The 16,238-nt window shown below is 37.1% G+C and overlaps 1 protein-coding gene across 2 annotated transcripts in view; it reads left to right on the forward strand.

Annotated features, from left to right (window-relative positions):
* The window catches only part of CIP2A (cellular inhibitor of PP2A), a 35,252-nt gene extending 21,378 nt beyond the window's left edge, over positions 1–13,874 (forward strand). For both annotated transcript variants that reach the window (XM_063126848.1, XM_063126849.1), the window contains 12 exons: positions 286–445; positions 1,324–1,465; positions 2,604–2,703; positions 3,675–3,793; positions 3,997–4,189; positions 5,122–5,196; positions 5,289–5,399; positions 5,706–5,902; positions 7,555–7,668; positions 10,372–10,454; positions 12,043–12,182; positions 13,295–13,874. In XM_063126848.1, coding sequence (XP_062982918.1) covers positions 286–445; positions 1,324–1,465; positions 2,604–2,703; positions 3,675–3,793; positions 3,997–4,189; positions 5,122–5,196; positions 5,289–5,399; positions 5,706–5,902; positions 7,555–7,668; positions 10,372–10,454; positions 12,043–12,182; positions 13,295–13,465 — 1,605 coding nt within the window. In that variant the 3' untranslated portion in view covers positions 13,466–13,874. The remainder of the gene's footprint in view (positions 1–285; positions 446–1,323; positions 1,466–2,603; positions 2,704–3,674; positions 3,794–3,996; positions 4,190–5,121; positions 5,197–5,288; positions 5,400–5,705; positions 5,903–7,554; positions 7,669–10,371; positions 10,455–12,042; positions 12,183–13,294) is intronic.
* Positions 13,875–16,238: the final 2,364 nt, after the last annotated feature.

Here is a 16,238-nt window from a genome sequence, read left to right on the forward strand (position 1 = left end):
TTCCATCCGTCTGAATACTTAACCTCACAACATAGTAACCAGAAGCAATATATACTGTGAAATATTGTAGCATAGCTGCAATATGAGCAATTATTAGCATAGATTTTTTCCAGTTTCTGTCTTTTGCAAGGACTAATTGAAAGGAATGGAATGGCATGTGTGTTATGGGACCTGAGATGAAGGTTAAATGGCTTTGAACCTAGAAAGCAGGTTTGGGGAAGGGGGTAGGAGAACTTCTTAATCTATGGCTTGGATGTCAACAATTGTGTAATATTTGCACTACAGGACGTTATTGATACAGGCAACACTGCTATGTCTGAGCGCTTTGTCGATCTTCTTCTGCCTGTTCTTCTCGACCATCTTCATTTCCCAGATCATGCATTAGAAGACCTGTTGGCAAAGAAGAAATGTGAAAGAATGATCAAAGCTATTGATATCTTGATAAATATCCTTGGTACAAGTTCTTTGTTATGGTCAAAACCAAGGAACCACACACGTGTGAAATAAACTAGATTAAGTGAATTTTATTTAAATAATACTTAGAATCTAAGCCTGTGTTGGATATACATACAAACTATACAAAAGCATTCTGTTTAAATGGTTTAGGGTAAAATATGGTTTCATCAGCATTATATTTTGTACAATATAACTCTTAAAAGTGAGTTATGAAAGTTGAGACATGCTTGTTCGTGGTTTTCTGAGTGCTATCTTACAGTTTACACAGCAGATACATTTTCTGTGTGTAGGCTTATGTTTGCCATGCTAAACAATATACACGTGAAGAGATGTGTGTCTGTAAATATGTAAAGAACATGTTAGGAAATCAGCCAATTATAGCCTCATGGCATGTATCCTGTATGTTTATACATTTTCACTTCATGCTCGGTCTTTACTATAAGGCATGTGATGTACATTCAGCAAAAATATTGGCCACAAAGTGTAAACTTGCTCTGAATTTCATTGCTTTATCTGTATGTGAAAAGAAATTATCTGGAAGCCAGACACAAATTAAGGCCAATTAGACTAGCTTAGTTGACTGCTTATTGCTGTTTGGGTCATTTGGGGAAATTGGTCTAATCTGAATTGCTAAAAGTAGTTACAGAATAGCACTCTTCAGTTGCCAGCTATTAGGAGCATTGCTTGGTTGCACCAAATTACAACACATTGTGTTTCCAAGTACAAGTATTTTCTTGCTAAATAAGAACATTGCCTTGTATCACTTCAGAGTTTTATTCATTCTCATAGGTAAGCAGTGATCACTAACGAACTTGCTCATAAACTGAAACTTTATAAATCAGAGTCTATATCCTTAACAGAAAATACCGCTTTGTGCCGATGACATGCTGAAAATGCATGTTACTAAGGTTCTAACAGCTAGCAAATGTACATCTTTAATAGAGCACCAATTTACATGCAGTGGGATTGACTTTGGCTTTGGGGCAAAGGTAATTGACTCCGAACTGAGGTAAGCACAATTTTTTAAAAAATCCTTTGCATAATCCCTTGCATTCACTGTTGACTCAAGGCTAAACTTAAGGTTTTTTTCTACAGAAATAGAATTTAACCCCAATATATAGTCATTGAACCCTAGTAGCTGACAAGCTATTCTTGAAATCTGCAATTTCTATTTGTATGAATATGTATTTGCAAGAGATGAACATGTTTTGTTCAAGGCATCCTAATGAGTAAGCTGGATTAGCCCTGTTCAGGCATTAAATCCACATGTCTGGGTTACAAGACTGAGTGTGCTGGCCCTGCTTCATTGAATGGGAAGGTCTGAGGGTGGGTTTCTACATGTGCTTGCTTGAATGCTATTTGGAACCCTGCTTTATCAGAGTTCCTGGTCATATAGAGCTTCTATTTGTGCTCAAGCCCTTTTGAGACCATCCCATTCTGGGGCTATAGTACCCAACATTTAATCCATTTTTTAGCCTTCTCCTTGTGGGCAAGCCAGTCCAAATGAAAGGGAGGCAGTGTTGGTTGTTTTGGTTTTGTACACTGAAAGTCCCAGCGCAAAGGGTTTTATTCTAAAGATGCCCAGTGCAGAGCGCTTTAATTTATAGCTTTATTAGTTTCATTTCAGTGTTTAAAACTTCGTTGCATTTTTAATATTAATAAATTTTTGTTTTGATATCATTTTATGACTGTATTATTGTGTTTTGACTTTATCAGCTGTTTTTGGAAGGATTTGTATCCTTGAAGTCAGGATCTAAATGATGATAATAAATATAGAAACAATTCAAAAAATACCAATTAGGATAAGGAAGTTAAAGCCTTTCTTAATGACTGTTGCACTTGTATAGTCATTTTCTTAAAATATAATGGATGTCCCCAGAAAAGCCACTGGGAAGGAAGAAACACTGAAACTTGATTAACTAGGTAGAGTTTTAATGGAATTTGTTAACTGTAACTTTTATCATTTTATGGATAAGAATTTACAGCTCACATTTCAGAAAAATTGACTTTTATATTTTCTTTTAGTTTTAAAACATTCCTGACTTTTTCAGACTTATAGTGAGAAATGTTAGAAGTACTAAAAGATCCAATATTTGTACACTAACTATGAAATGTTCTCTTTTCATTACCTTACATTATGTCTCCAGCAAGCTTGCTGCTGATGTAATCTTAAAAACACTGGATCTTATGAGCAAGCTTAAGCAGCTAGTGCCTAACATGGAAGGCAGCTTTTACAAAATTCTTCAGGTCAGTGTGTGTGTGTGTGTGTGTGTGTGTGTGTTTTACCCTATTTCTTCGATTCTAAGACACACTTTTCCCCCCATATAAACATCTCTAAAAATGGGGTGCGTCTTAGAATCGCGGGTGTTTCTTAGGAGTTTTTTTTTCCTGTTGGTGGTACTGAAATTAGTGTGTGCCTTACAATCGATGGCATCTTACAATCGAAGAAATACAGTAGTTTAAACCCTCTGAAGAGGTGGTGCACATGTTCTGTAATAGTGACTGACAGTATTACCAAATTAATCTTTACCACAACATTTGAAAATATGTAAATGCTTACATATCCCAACCAAGTAGAAAGTAATTTAACCATCCCCTGTCTGTACTCAGCACTTCTCAGATCAGAGTCAGTCAAATAGAGTCCAGTTTAGTTGTAGCTTTAAAAAAAATGGAATGTACTCAACAATGCCTTGGATCAAAATGATTTTGTGCAAACAGAAAGGCACCATGTTCCTGAATTCTACCAATTCCAGAAGGTCCTTCAGGTATAGCTGTTGCAGAGCCAGGAAACCCCACAATCATTCTGCTTGTATGAAACTAGCACAGCTAATTAAAATTAACATTGTATTAAATTAAAATAATTAAATTGTATTAAAGATAATTTTTATAGTAAAGGAGTACATAGGGATGATATTTGAAATCTCAATTCCTATGAGATCTAGCAGATCTGATACCTTCCTTATGTAGCTTCTGTTTCAAATCAAGAAGTACTGGAGACATTTTTTTAAAAGGCTGATTGAAAGAACGTGAAGGTGAAGACTGTTTTACTAGATAAAGTTTTTAACTGTGATCAGTAGATGTACTTTAATACTGTAAAAATACAGCAGATGAAATGAAAAATGTAGTTTACATATATTTCTTGTGCGTATGCATTTGTATTCTGCTGTCTAATTTTCCTAAATAATTGCTTGTTTGAACTGACAATAATTTGTGTCTAGGATCAGCGTTTGGTTACACCTTTGGCTTTTGCTTTAACGTCAGACCACAGAGAGCAAGTCCAGGCAGGACTTAAAATACTGTTTGAAGCAGCACCATTGCCAGATTTTCCTGCTATAGTGTGAGTTTCATACATTTGCTTTTATGGATATAGATATAGATAAATGAATTGTTTTCCATATTGTTCGTTTTAAATTCTACTTCAGGATTTTGATGTTGCTACCATTTCTTGCCCTTGTTTTCTGAAGACGTTGGTGTTTATGTTTTATTCGCAATTCGTTTCTGTCGGTTTTATCTTTTGTCTGTGTTCTATTTTTAATGTAGGCTTGGTGAAAGCATTGCAGCCAATAATTCTTACAGACAACAAGAAGCAGAGCATGCATCTAAAAGGAGCCACATTCAAGCATCCATGACCTGTGTTAACTCAATGAAGTGCTCTATTGTTTGCCCTCAAAACGATGCTGCTGCAACTCTCAATATTCAGGACCTGATACAGAAACTCCAGTCTGGCCTGGAGGTTAATGGCTTTAACATACACCTTTTTAGATAAAAGCATCTTTGTCCTGGTCTGTATAAAATGAAACAGGATGTTCCAATCCCTGATGTTATAGGCTTCTGAGGTCATGCCAGTTTCTACAGAAAGCATTTCACGAAAGAGTGATGGGGACTGCAAATTCAACTATGAGGAAGATTAGGCAATAGTTCAATATGGGACTTGCACCTACAGTAACCAGGAATTTGGCCAATCATTGGAACATACTGAGTAGCAAGTAGTTGAAGTATATTAACTGTAACTGGACATTTCTGAACGCTACTGTTCCTAGTTATAGTAGATTGAAATCAATGCTTTTCATAGTAGCCATCAGTATGTGTCATAAGGACCTTCTCTTCTGCTGCTCCCAGGCTGTGGAATGGCCTGCCAGAGGAGACTCGTGAACTTAACAGTGTACTAGCATTCAAGAAAGCTATAAAGACTGATCTCTTCTGGCAAGCCTATCCAGTGGAATTTTAAGATGTTTTTAAATGTTTTTAGGATTTTTTAAAGGATGTTTTTAACAATGTATGTTCTGTTTTAATTATTATGTATTTTATCGTTTATTGTTGTTCCCCGCCTTGATCAAAATGGAAAGGCGGGCAAGAAATAAATTTATTATTAGTAGTAGTAGTAGTAAATATTAAATATTTTGTTTTGTTTGAAATATAACTCATTTATGGTAAACATGGGGGATCTGTTTTATAAAAAGTCAATATAATTATATAGATTCCATTAAAGCAGACTTGAACTCGATTATGCTATTCTTTCCTTAATTTCTAAAAAGCTATTGTTGCTATCTGGCAACATTGTAATCCATTATTACTCTTGTCAAGCTTTTCATTTGTCCAAGTAGGTACAATTTTTACTTCAGGTTTGCATACTGTTGTAGCTGATACTATCAACATTTCCCACAGATGAAGGATTCAGTCACAGATGTAAGGGTATCTGAAGTAATGGATGTCTATGAGCAGAAACTGTCTGCATTAGCAGTGAGTACCTATTTAATATGCATATTTGTTCATGTGTATTCTTTGTCTAAACTTGTATATGCAAACTTATTTTGTTTCTGTTTTCTTATTAGTCCAAAGAAACTAGGTTGCAAGACCTCTTGGAAGCAAAGGCACTGGCTCTTGCTCAAGCTGATAGACTTATTACCCAGTATCGTTGCCAGAGGGCTCAAGCAGAGTCAGAGGTAGGTAACACTGAAATCATAGCTATTAATGCAAAATTGCTTACAACAATATATATGGAATCCTCATAAACCAAAGAAGGAGCCTTGGGCTCTAGCCAATGTCATGTGAGCGGATATTCGCATACATACCCCAGATCTGCTCCACAGGGCCTCCAGTTCAGATATGGGGGCCTGCAAGATGGAGGAATCTGTTTTACTCACAGTGTCTGTTCCCCTGGCAGACAGAAACCATTGGATATGTGTATTATGGGATGGTGAAGTAAATGTTTAAGTCTCTAATGATATTTCCACTATTTTTTCCAAAAGGCTAGGATGCTTGCTTCCATGTTGAAAGATGCTGAACGAAAAAATGAAGATCTTGAGGCATTATTGAAAGCACAGCAGGTAGAATCTGAACGGGCCCAAAGTGATATTGAACAACTCTTTCAACACAATAGGAAGCTGCAGACAATAGCAGAAGAACATGAAATACTAAAAAGATCTTCCATTGACCTTCTTCAAAAGTAAGATGTTGCACTGCTATGAAACATGTGTAAGGAAGTGAGGTTTTGAAAATCCCCTCTCCTCCCGCAAAACAAAACCTCCCACATTTCTATGCAGAAAACGTTATACAGATACATGCATATTCGCTAAAACTAATGTAAAATGTGAATGGGGAGACTGATTGTTTTTTACTTGCAGAATTTATATGTGTGGGTAAGATAGGGAGAGTTTGAAGATGCCAAACCAAAACTACCTTATCCAGCAGTAGAATGTCAGATTCTAGGATTCAGAGCACAACATCAAATCAGTCTGGTGAATGATCAATCAGAGGAGAAGCATTTTTGTATTGCATAAGGGCCTGCTGTGATAGCCACTTCTAGTATTCCAGAAGCAGCAGATAACTCAGAGTCCTGATTTACAGATTGAGAGTATAGGCCATAACTTGAAGTGATTTTTAAAGTAAGTTTCCGCACAAGTATGAATAACATTTATCTCATAAAATTAGATTACTCACATTGAGATTAACAACTGACTTGCAAAATTAGGTGTCAATGATTGATATGAGGAAGGAATCATATTAGTAATTCCTGTATTCTTACTTGGTGTGGGAACCATCTTATCACTCCCTCTAATCACAAACTCTGGTGTTAAGTTTTATTAGTTTTACTGCTTTTAAATTATATATCATTTTAACTTGGTTTATGGTTTAATTTGTTTTTAGCTGTGTATATTTACTGTTTTTATACTGTATACTTTTATCTGTACACTGACCTGAGATCTTATTGATATAGGGCGGGATATAAATGTTTTAAATAAATAAATAAAGTGCCAATAAAAATGGAGCCAAACACTGTCACTGAGAAACAAGAAGTATCAACCTGCTCAGGGGAAACTGCACATTTTGCGGTATAAATAATCTTTGTAAACCATATGAAAAAGTGCCTAGTTAAGAGTGAGAATGCTCAGTGACATTCTGTGGGAGGGGAATGAACAGGAGCACTCCTGTTAGGAAGAATATAGTACGTTTTGTTGCAGTTTTTGTATAACTGATATCTCAAACTGGGTTCTGCAGTCTCTGATCCTGTTTGCACATCAGGAAATGCCCACTATTGGTTAATTTATCTGTGGAGGCTGTTGCACCCAGCTTGCCGTGGCTTGTGATGTGGTGTGAACCCAGGTGGCAGGGGTTGTTTGAGGATTATTTGAGGGTTGTCTATCCCTTAAACAGCATCTGCCACCTGGATTCGCAAGACATGGCAAACCGAACACCCATGGGTACTCGCCATAGTGCAACAGATCCCACTGGTCTGAAACATGTCTTTCAATAACGTGTTCAAGGTTGACAGTTGGATTAAGATTCCAGAAAATAAGCTTATGATTAGTTGATCCCTCCTGTGCACAGCTTCATAAAAAAAAAGGTAGAATTAGTTTGCTAGAAAATAAATTAATTAGAATTTAATGTTAAAACATTTTAAAATTTTTGAAATGTGTAATGAGTGTTTCGTTTGTGGTATATACTGAAGTTGAGCCACAATACACACAATGCCAAGAGCAAGTGCTATAGTGTTCTAATTTTGAAAGTAGGAATGTTAACATATGCTATTAGAATTCTACTTTGTGAAAAACCATGTCACATTAATTCTATTTAATAATAACACTTTGAACATTTTAGACATGAAACCATTGAAAAACAATATAATGACCTCCAGCTAACATGTAATTCACTGAATAAACAACTTGAAACTAGTAAGAGGTTGAATGAATCACTCAAGCAGCAGAATGACAAGTAAGTTCACTTCTTTTATAGAGTTAAAAGGATGCTTTTTTAATGCAGCGCTACAGTTTAAATCAAGTGCTTTAATCCACTTGTGAATATTCTGCAGTGTGGGCTTCGTGATTTGATATCAGTTTTCTCAAAAGTTGTGTCGTGTTAGTTTTCTATAGAAAAATCATGAATACTATAAGCTTTCTATAGAACAATCATGAATATTTTTACCATATTTCTTCGATTCTAAGATGCACTATTTCCCCATATAAACATCTCTAAAAACGGGGTGTGTCTTAGAATCGCGGGTGCGTTTATTATTTCTTAGAATCAGAGGTTTTTTTCTGTTTGTCGTACTGAAATTAGTGTGCGTCTTACAATCGATGGTGTCTTAGAATCGAAGAAATACAGTAAACAAGCTGAGCCAAATGACTTGCAGTAAAAGTGAACTCCTTTATTAAAATGTTTTAAAAGTTTGTTTTACTCTCTTAAGCTCGTTCTGCATCTGTAGCGTAATGCTTTTTAAGGCATTTGGAAGTTGACTTCAGGTTGTTTAATACTTCTGGCCCAGGTTTCAACTTTTTATTTAGCCAATGCCTTTGACAATGTGGAAGGACATGAATGTTAAGCTTTCCAATTTATGTTAATATGTGAATACTTAAGACACATTCTGCACTTTCAAGGCTTAACACTGAACTTAGACAAACTCAACAGCACAAATTAGCCAATAAACTGATAGTCATTACTTATCTTTTATCTGCATGAGTTGTCTCCAGAGCAACTGCGAATAAAACAACTTGGTTGTACTGTTGTGTAAACAGAAGGGAAGTCACAGATGCAGACACAAGGTCCCTCCACAGATGCAGACACAAGGTCCCTCCTCTCCTTGCAGCCCTTCTCCCATCCTCCATCCCATGCTGGGTCCCCCAGTTTTTAGTAGAAGCTGGAGGCTGCAGGGGTAGGCTGAGATGGAGAAATCTCCCAAGCCAATCTTTTTAATTTGGCCTAGTTCAGCATTAGAAATACAGTTTAAGCTGCAAACCACAATGACATTCTCGCATAACTACATATTTTTGAAAGTCTTTCGAAAAATACCCAAAGTACTTTATAAAAGCATGCAAAATTCAAAAACTAGTTTTGAACAGCCTTAGGGTATGAGTGTTGTAAAGAAGAAATCTCAGTAGTGGGAGTGTGTGTATGTGTGTGTGTGTGTGTATTACACTAGTGTGAATTTTTCCTATAAAACATTCTAGCATCAGATCATCTAGCTGATATTTGCATATGGGGGATTTTAAAGAGTAGTCTGGGAATTCAGGTGTGCATTCACATCTGTTATAGGTAGCAATTGCAAATTGAATTCCCCCCTCTCCATCCCATGAGTGACATATATTCCCTGTCTTCTATCCAAACAATCTTTTTTATTTTTTTAAAAGTGAAATTCTGTGTTCATATAGAATTAGACACATTCAGCATTTCCTGGCATGGGTATTGGAGGGGGGAAAACCCAGCTGACGCTGGTGGTGGTGGCAAGTGGGAAGAATGCCTTATTCTTGTTTTTCAGTTAACTGAGAGATATGATCTGTGGTTATTTTATGGGATTTTTCTAATACGTAGTGTTTGAATGTCAAGTAAGATAAAGAAAAAATATCTGTCTACACAGTGGTGTAAATAGACTTAATCAAAAGCAAAATTGCCAGTATTTTCACATAGCAAATTCTAATGTGAGGTTATACTTTGCAAATGTTAAGGTGGGTGTTTTGTTTCTACTTGTGCAGCAAAATGTCTGTTCTCAGTGATTTAATTCAGTGATTGTGGTTTTAAATTTTTGTATATTGTTTTTAAGTGTTTTTATCCTAGGTAAACCGCCCAGAGAGCTTCGGCTATGGGGTGGTATACAAATGCAATAAATAATAATAATAATTGACAGTATGAAGGACATTATTAAAAACAGATAAAGTAAAATGACTGAATACAAGAAATATATAATTTTAAACTTTAAATTTCTTACCTATCATCCAATTTTACTAATTAAGTGTCAGTAAACATGAAGGCAGGGGTAATCCAGTTGTTTACTTGGTCTTTCAAAAGTAGTTTGGCGAAGTCCCTTACCAAAGACTCCGGTGCAAACCTAGAAGTCATAGGATAAGAGGAGAGGTCCTCTTACGGGTCAGCAAGTGGTTAAAGAACAGTAAGAGAATAAGAATAAATTGTAGATTCTCCCAATGGAGGGATGTAAATAGTGGATTTCCACGAGGAACTATATTGGGAACAGTACTTTTCAACTTGTTTATAAATGATATGGACTTAGGGCTGAGCAGTAAGGTGGCCAGGTTTGCTTGTTAAACCAAATTATTGATGGCAGTTAAACAAAAAGGGGTTGCAAAGAGCTCCTAAAGAATCTCTCCAAACTGTGAGAATGGGCATTAAATGGCAAATATGGTTCAGTGCATGCAAACATAAGGTGGGGCAAAAAAATCCCAGTTGCTGGGGAATAGAAGCGGGATGTTGTTGCACTCATGTCCTACTTGTCAGCTACCCACAGATTGGGAAGATATTACATGCTATTACACACAGGTTGGGCTCTGTGTAAACAGAATGTTGGCCTAAATGGATCCACGTCTGTTCTATGTTCTTAAAAGTCACTATAGCATGACACAATAAAGACATGGGGAAACGTCCTCTAATGTTCATTCTTTGAAAGATTTGTACCTTTCAATTTTTCAGAACTGTCACTCAATTGCTAGAAGCAGAAGAGAGCAGAAAAGAATTGCACAAACAGTTGCAAGATAAAGATGGAAAAATATCAAGTAAGTTAAAGCTAAACAATTCTGACTTCTGTATCAGCTTCATCAGCTATCTTACTTTATAGAATAAGACTGGAAAATGTATTTATATTGCTAGTCTAATTTTAAAAGCCTTTAAATGCTAAATGCTGTGCAAATATCGGGTTCAAACTACATCTCAGTTCGGGTCATACTTAGTTAGATGGATCCCCCACACAACATTTTTGCCTTGGAATTTGTAATTACAGCCCTGTAACATAACTGATATTATTATTATAATTCAGATTCCTTTGCTGACTGGAAATTTACTAATGTTTGAAGAACAGAATGTTCTTGACCCAGAAGCAGCAAACCCTCAAAATAAATCATACAATCTTAGAATTGTAGAGTTGGAAGGGTCCTATAAAGCCATCAAGTCCAACCCCCTGCTGAATGCAGAAACTCACCCTAAAGCATACCTGAAAAATGAATGTCCAGCTTCACCTTGAAGGCCTCTAATGTGGAAGAGCCCACAACCTCCCTAGGTAATTTGTTCCATTACCGTACTGCTCTAACAGTCAGGAAGTTTTTCCTGATGTCCAGACAGAATCTGGCTTCCTGTAACTTGACGCTTTTATTCCGTGTCTTGCACTCTGGGATGATCAAGAAGAGATCCTGGCCCTCCTCTGTGTGTCAACGTTTCAGGTATTTGAAGAGTGCCTTCTGTCTCCCCTCAGTCTTCTCTTCTCAAGGTTAAACATGCCCAGTTCTTCCAGTCTCTCCTTATAGGGCTTTGTTTCCAGACCCCTGATCATCTTCGTTGCAACTGTAGCGTGCCTTTAATGGTGTATGCACATTTTGTGCTGTTTAATTGGGAGTTTCCCAATCAAAACATCAGTGCATAAATTGCAATATCTACAAATCTATCCTTGTGAGTACTTTTTGTACAGATATCGCAAGTGAGAACGGATTTCTTACTCATCTGGCCCAAGGACAGTAGGTGTGTGGTCATGGTTTAAGAAGCAGCAGTAACCATTGCAATTACAAGTCAGTATTGTTCTTATGAGCCTGGTTCTCACATCATGACAACACATGGGTTATTTAACTCTTGGGTTGTCAGGGACAAGTGGGAGAGATGGAGTGTGCTGCCACAATTTGTTTCTGAGTTAACTCTGGGTTTAACTCCTAAACCACTCAAAGTGTCCAGTTTTGGATGTCACACTAACAAAGTGACAGGCATGCCAGAGGCGGTTAAATAACCCACAAATTGCCATTATGTGCAAACCAGGTCATGGTGAGCAACTTATAGCTACGGTAGCTAGTCCAGTGCAAGCAGCTTCCATGGTATGTTAATTGCTCAGGCAGGTGAAGCAGTTTCTTAAACGTTGATAAGGGAAAGCTCCAAGTTATTCCTTTGAGATCAAATATCTCAATATGTTTCTGCAGCAGTTTACAGAATGTATCTTTGATTAGGTAGGCAAGGACTGGAGATTATAAAACACAATCTACCAATGTTCAGTAGATGGCAGTGCTGCTTAACTCATTTAATAGTAGCTGTAGAGAAATGTTGAAGTCTTCAAGTTGTTTTTGCAAAAAAAAAAACCCAACCCATTTCTTACAAATTCTTCAAAAGGTTTGCAACAGAAGGTAAAGGTTCAGGAAGAAAAATTGAAAGCCAGATATAAGGAAAAAGCAGATATGGAAGAGACCGTAGACATCCTAAGAAAAGAATTGAGTAAAACAGAGCAGGCAAGAAAGGAACTGAGCATTAAGGTAAGTTTTCTTTAGAAATTTATGCCATATTTAGAAAAAATGTTAAAGGATTGAATAATTTAGATACCCCAGTTAGAAATATTACTGGGTAAAAGGTGTACATGCAGACTTCAATCCTACACTCACTTAATGGGACATCTGAGTAAACATGTATAGGATTACATTATCAGTCTTCAAGCAAGGAATGGGACTTGCAGCAACTGACACATTTTTTCACTCTTGTGCTATGCCTTGAAAAGTAAAGAATTTGAGGCCTAATCTGTCTCTTGAAAAAGCCAGTCGCTCAGCTTGAAACCTGGCCTAGGGCAAAAGTGTCCTTCTTGGAATATATTTGTTACTTTGGATTTTAACTTGAAGTGTATCTTCATTGACTGTGGTTGATCACATCTGGGGTTATTGACAAAAGCATGCCTGTCCTGGCAGTCTGTCTTAACAAGCCTCAGTTGTACAGATAAATGATCTCACATCTTAGATCCTTCTCTATGGAGTCAGGGATCAGTTGAGCAAGTTGGTGCTTTTGGCCAGCAGTTTGTTGGTTTGCTCTGGCTTTGAAGCCAACAGCTGATACCACACTGTTTTTGAAGCATCAGTGTTTTAATTAAGCATATTTTCTGTATGATTTGATAATGTGTATTAGTGTTTTCTTAAGGCAGACACACAGGCATAAACTCAGTTCAGATATCACACCGATCTATGGCTTGTGCTAGCCATTGTTTATAACCCAAATATACAACAAGCAAACTGTGGTTTAATGCTGCTTGTTTGCTTTTGTTTTTTGCCCTTTCAGTAATTAATCAGCTCACATCCATCTTCATAGTGCAGCAGCCTCTGGAGGGGAGCAATGGTCACAGCTATTGTTTGTCAATTGAGACATTACTCCAAAAATAGTTAGTGGTTTGCAAACCAATTCGACTTCAGAATATAGTTTTTGATTCTTGTTTACTCTCTGATTGCAACTGTGGTTTGTCAATGTAGATGTCACATCTGTTAAATATCCTTAACCATGGTTTAGGGTGATGTATGAACTTAATCTTGGTTTCACCCAATTTGCTAGATGACGGCAAGTATGCATGTCGGAGAAAGATAATTGAATAGTATGTAATTATCTTTAGGCATCTTCCTTGGAAGTTCAGAAGTCACAGCTGGAAGGACGATTGGAAGAAAAGGAGGCCTTAGTCAAACTCCAGCAAGAGGAGCTAAATAAACATTCTCATATGATAGCAATGATACACAGCTTGAGTGGTGGTAAACTTAGCACAGAAGCCGTTAATCTTAGTTTGTAGGATTTGATTACTTAGTGCTATTTTTTCAATAAAATGAGCGAACCAAAATTAATGTAAGATTTCAGTATTGTTTTGTAAAAGAAATTCCACTTTGACTTTTTCTTGAAGATTTTGTGTCTTTTTACAGGATACAAGCCAACTTCTATCCGTGATGGCACTAATGTCCACATAGCTAACAGCTGCTGTGGGGAGTCTTTTTTACCGGTTTAATAAGTTTTGGGGTTGTTGTTTTTTAGAATTTGGAAAAGAGGAGAGAGAGATCTTTTTGGGGCACATACTGTCACTAATGAAAGAAGTTTGATTAGTGTGGGTGGTGCACTACTTCTGGGCTGATTTTATAAGTATGAATTTTCATGTCGGTTTTTAATTCCGTGTATATAACATTTTGTACAGAAAAATCCAGGTGTCTAACATATAAAGCCAGAAATTAGAGAAAATATGCAAAACCTGTATGTATGCAATTTTAAAGTAATGTATTGGATAGATCTTAACTTAAAACTATATGTATTCAAAGAATTGTGCAATTAAGAATGATCCAGCCTATTAAAGCATGTTGCTCAAAAATGCTGCTTCTGTACAAAACAGACATGCTCAGCTTTTTGTTTTTATCTTTGAGTGTTAAATCCTAGTTAGCTCACTGCTTTTCAATTCTTCCAAGTTCAGCCCTAATGAATTGCCATTTGCTAGACCGAGGGCACTGAGATCAGGCTGTCTTGTCTATCCCATGCCCTGCCAGCAGGAACCTCCTCCTTTTCTTTACTTGTTCAGTTCATCTAGATGACTTTGTTGGGAGTGGGTGAAGAAGAGGTTTTAGGATCTTAGCTTCTTCTCCATCCCTTCCATTCCTCTTATTCCTTTCCCTGAGCAATTCGAATGTTGCTGTTGCACCCTTGGGAGAGCAGTTACTGCAGTGCTTTCCGCAGTGGCTGCAAGACAGAACATGCCAATCTTAGATTCCTCCTCCTGAGGACATAGCAGTTTCTAGAGATCTGCCGTATCCTATGTTCCCTGAGATGCTTTCCCAGGGACCATAGGACTGCCCAGTCTGATTTCTAAAAATATCTGTCAGTTTTATCTGGAGTTCACATGCTGTCCCTGTTCTTCTTTGTATAAAGACACTACCGAGTTTCAAGTTTTGAACCTTAATAGCTGTATTTTGCTACATTTAGGGAAGATATAGTTTGATACATTTTTAAACCTGTACTTGTTTATTTTTAAAGTCATTAACTTGAATGAGAATATATATTAAAAAATAACTTGGGATATAAAGGCAAATGCATGTATTTTGCTGAAGTACAGTATACTTTATATGCATTTTAATGAAACTTGATGTTTGGAGACATTAAAAATTTTAAATTCTTAATACAACTTCCACTTGAATGCAGTGAGAAGCCAAAATGTCAATAAATACCTTTAGGGTGCAATTCTATGCATGTTTATACAGGAAAAAAAGTCCTACAATTCCCAGCATTTTCCCAGCCATGCTGACTGGGGAATGTTGGGAGTTGTAGGGCTTTTTTCTGTCTAAACATGTATAGGATTGGGCCCTTAAACTTTCCTTTGAGCTTTTGTATGTCAATCTTCTGCTTTAATGATGTGCAATTCATGCTATCAATTACATTTTAGAAAGTTTCTTCTGTTGTCCACAGCTCAGTAGCGGCCTTTGGCATTTAATGTAATATTTATTATAGGCTCATATTTATAGATGTCATTAATTTTGTTGTAGATGTCTTCATTTGTCTTTCAGAAGAGAAATAAAAAAATAAACACACAAATCCAGAGGTATTGTATGCTATAACACAGAAGTGCTTGATTTATACATGCATGATGGAATGATAAAAAAAAATCACTTCACTTTGTCTTAAGCTTCATTTGTTATGTGCAGATGATAAAATAAGCTTTCTTTTAAAAGAATGATGTGAACAGCTGTTGTTCATGGTCTCTGAGGCCTAGTTCACACAATTAGTAGATGAGGTGGTAAATCTGTTTCTGGACTATACTTCATATTGTAGATCGGATTGGACGTGGTGGCTCCCACAAATGCAGGATCTACCTGAAAGCTCCTGCAAATTTCCCTGCACACAGAAATCTAAATGAGAAAGAGAGAGATTTTCTAGACTTGCTGATATGGTAGATTCTGATATGCTAGACTTCTATGAGCATAATTTGTTCAGTGAGAGCAGGCATTTAATCATGAGTGTTCACATGTGCAATCTAGCAGCTCTTTGTGAGAATAGGCATAAGAAAGATCAGAAAGAAACGGGAGTTGCATGGATAATTAAGCAGGTGGTAGAGATTTAAAACATTGGTAAATGGCTTGTTTCTGGATATATTTAAGAAGAAATTAGATAAACACATGGAGAAGATGTTTCAAAGGATGGCAGCAAATGAGTTTAACTTTATGATTTTGAAGCCATTATAAGCTCTTTTCTGTTTGAAGTCCAACACCATGTCCATTGACTTACAGTAATTACCGTATTTTCCGGCGTATAAGACGACTTTTTAACCCAGGAAAATCTTCTCAAAAGTCGGGGGTCGTCTTATACGCCGGGGGTCGTCTTATAGGGCGGGTGCTGTAACTTCCGCTCGCCTTCAACTGAATCCACAAGCTCCTGAGTTCTGTGTGTGTGAGTGCACGCGCGTGCGTGTGTGTGTGAGAGAGAGAAAGCGAGCGAGAGAGAGAGAGCAGGAGGGAGGGAAGGAAGGAGGAGAGCGAGGGGGGGGAGGAGAGCGACCGAGCAAGGGAGAGAGGAGAAGCGGCCCAGCGAGCAAC

This window comes from Elgaria multicarinata, chromosome 5, assembly GCF_023053635.1.
Source record: "Elgaria multicarinata webbii isolate HBS135686 ecotype San Diego chromosome 5, rElgMul1.1.pri, whole genome shotgun sequence".
NCBI lineage: Eukaryota > Metazoa > Chordata > Lepidosauria > Squamata > Anguidae > Elgaria > Elgaria multicarinata.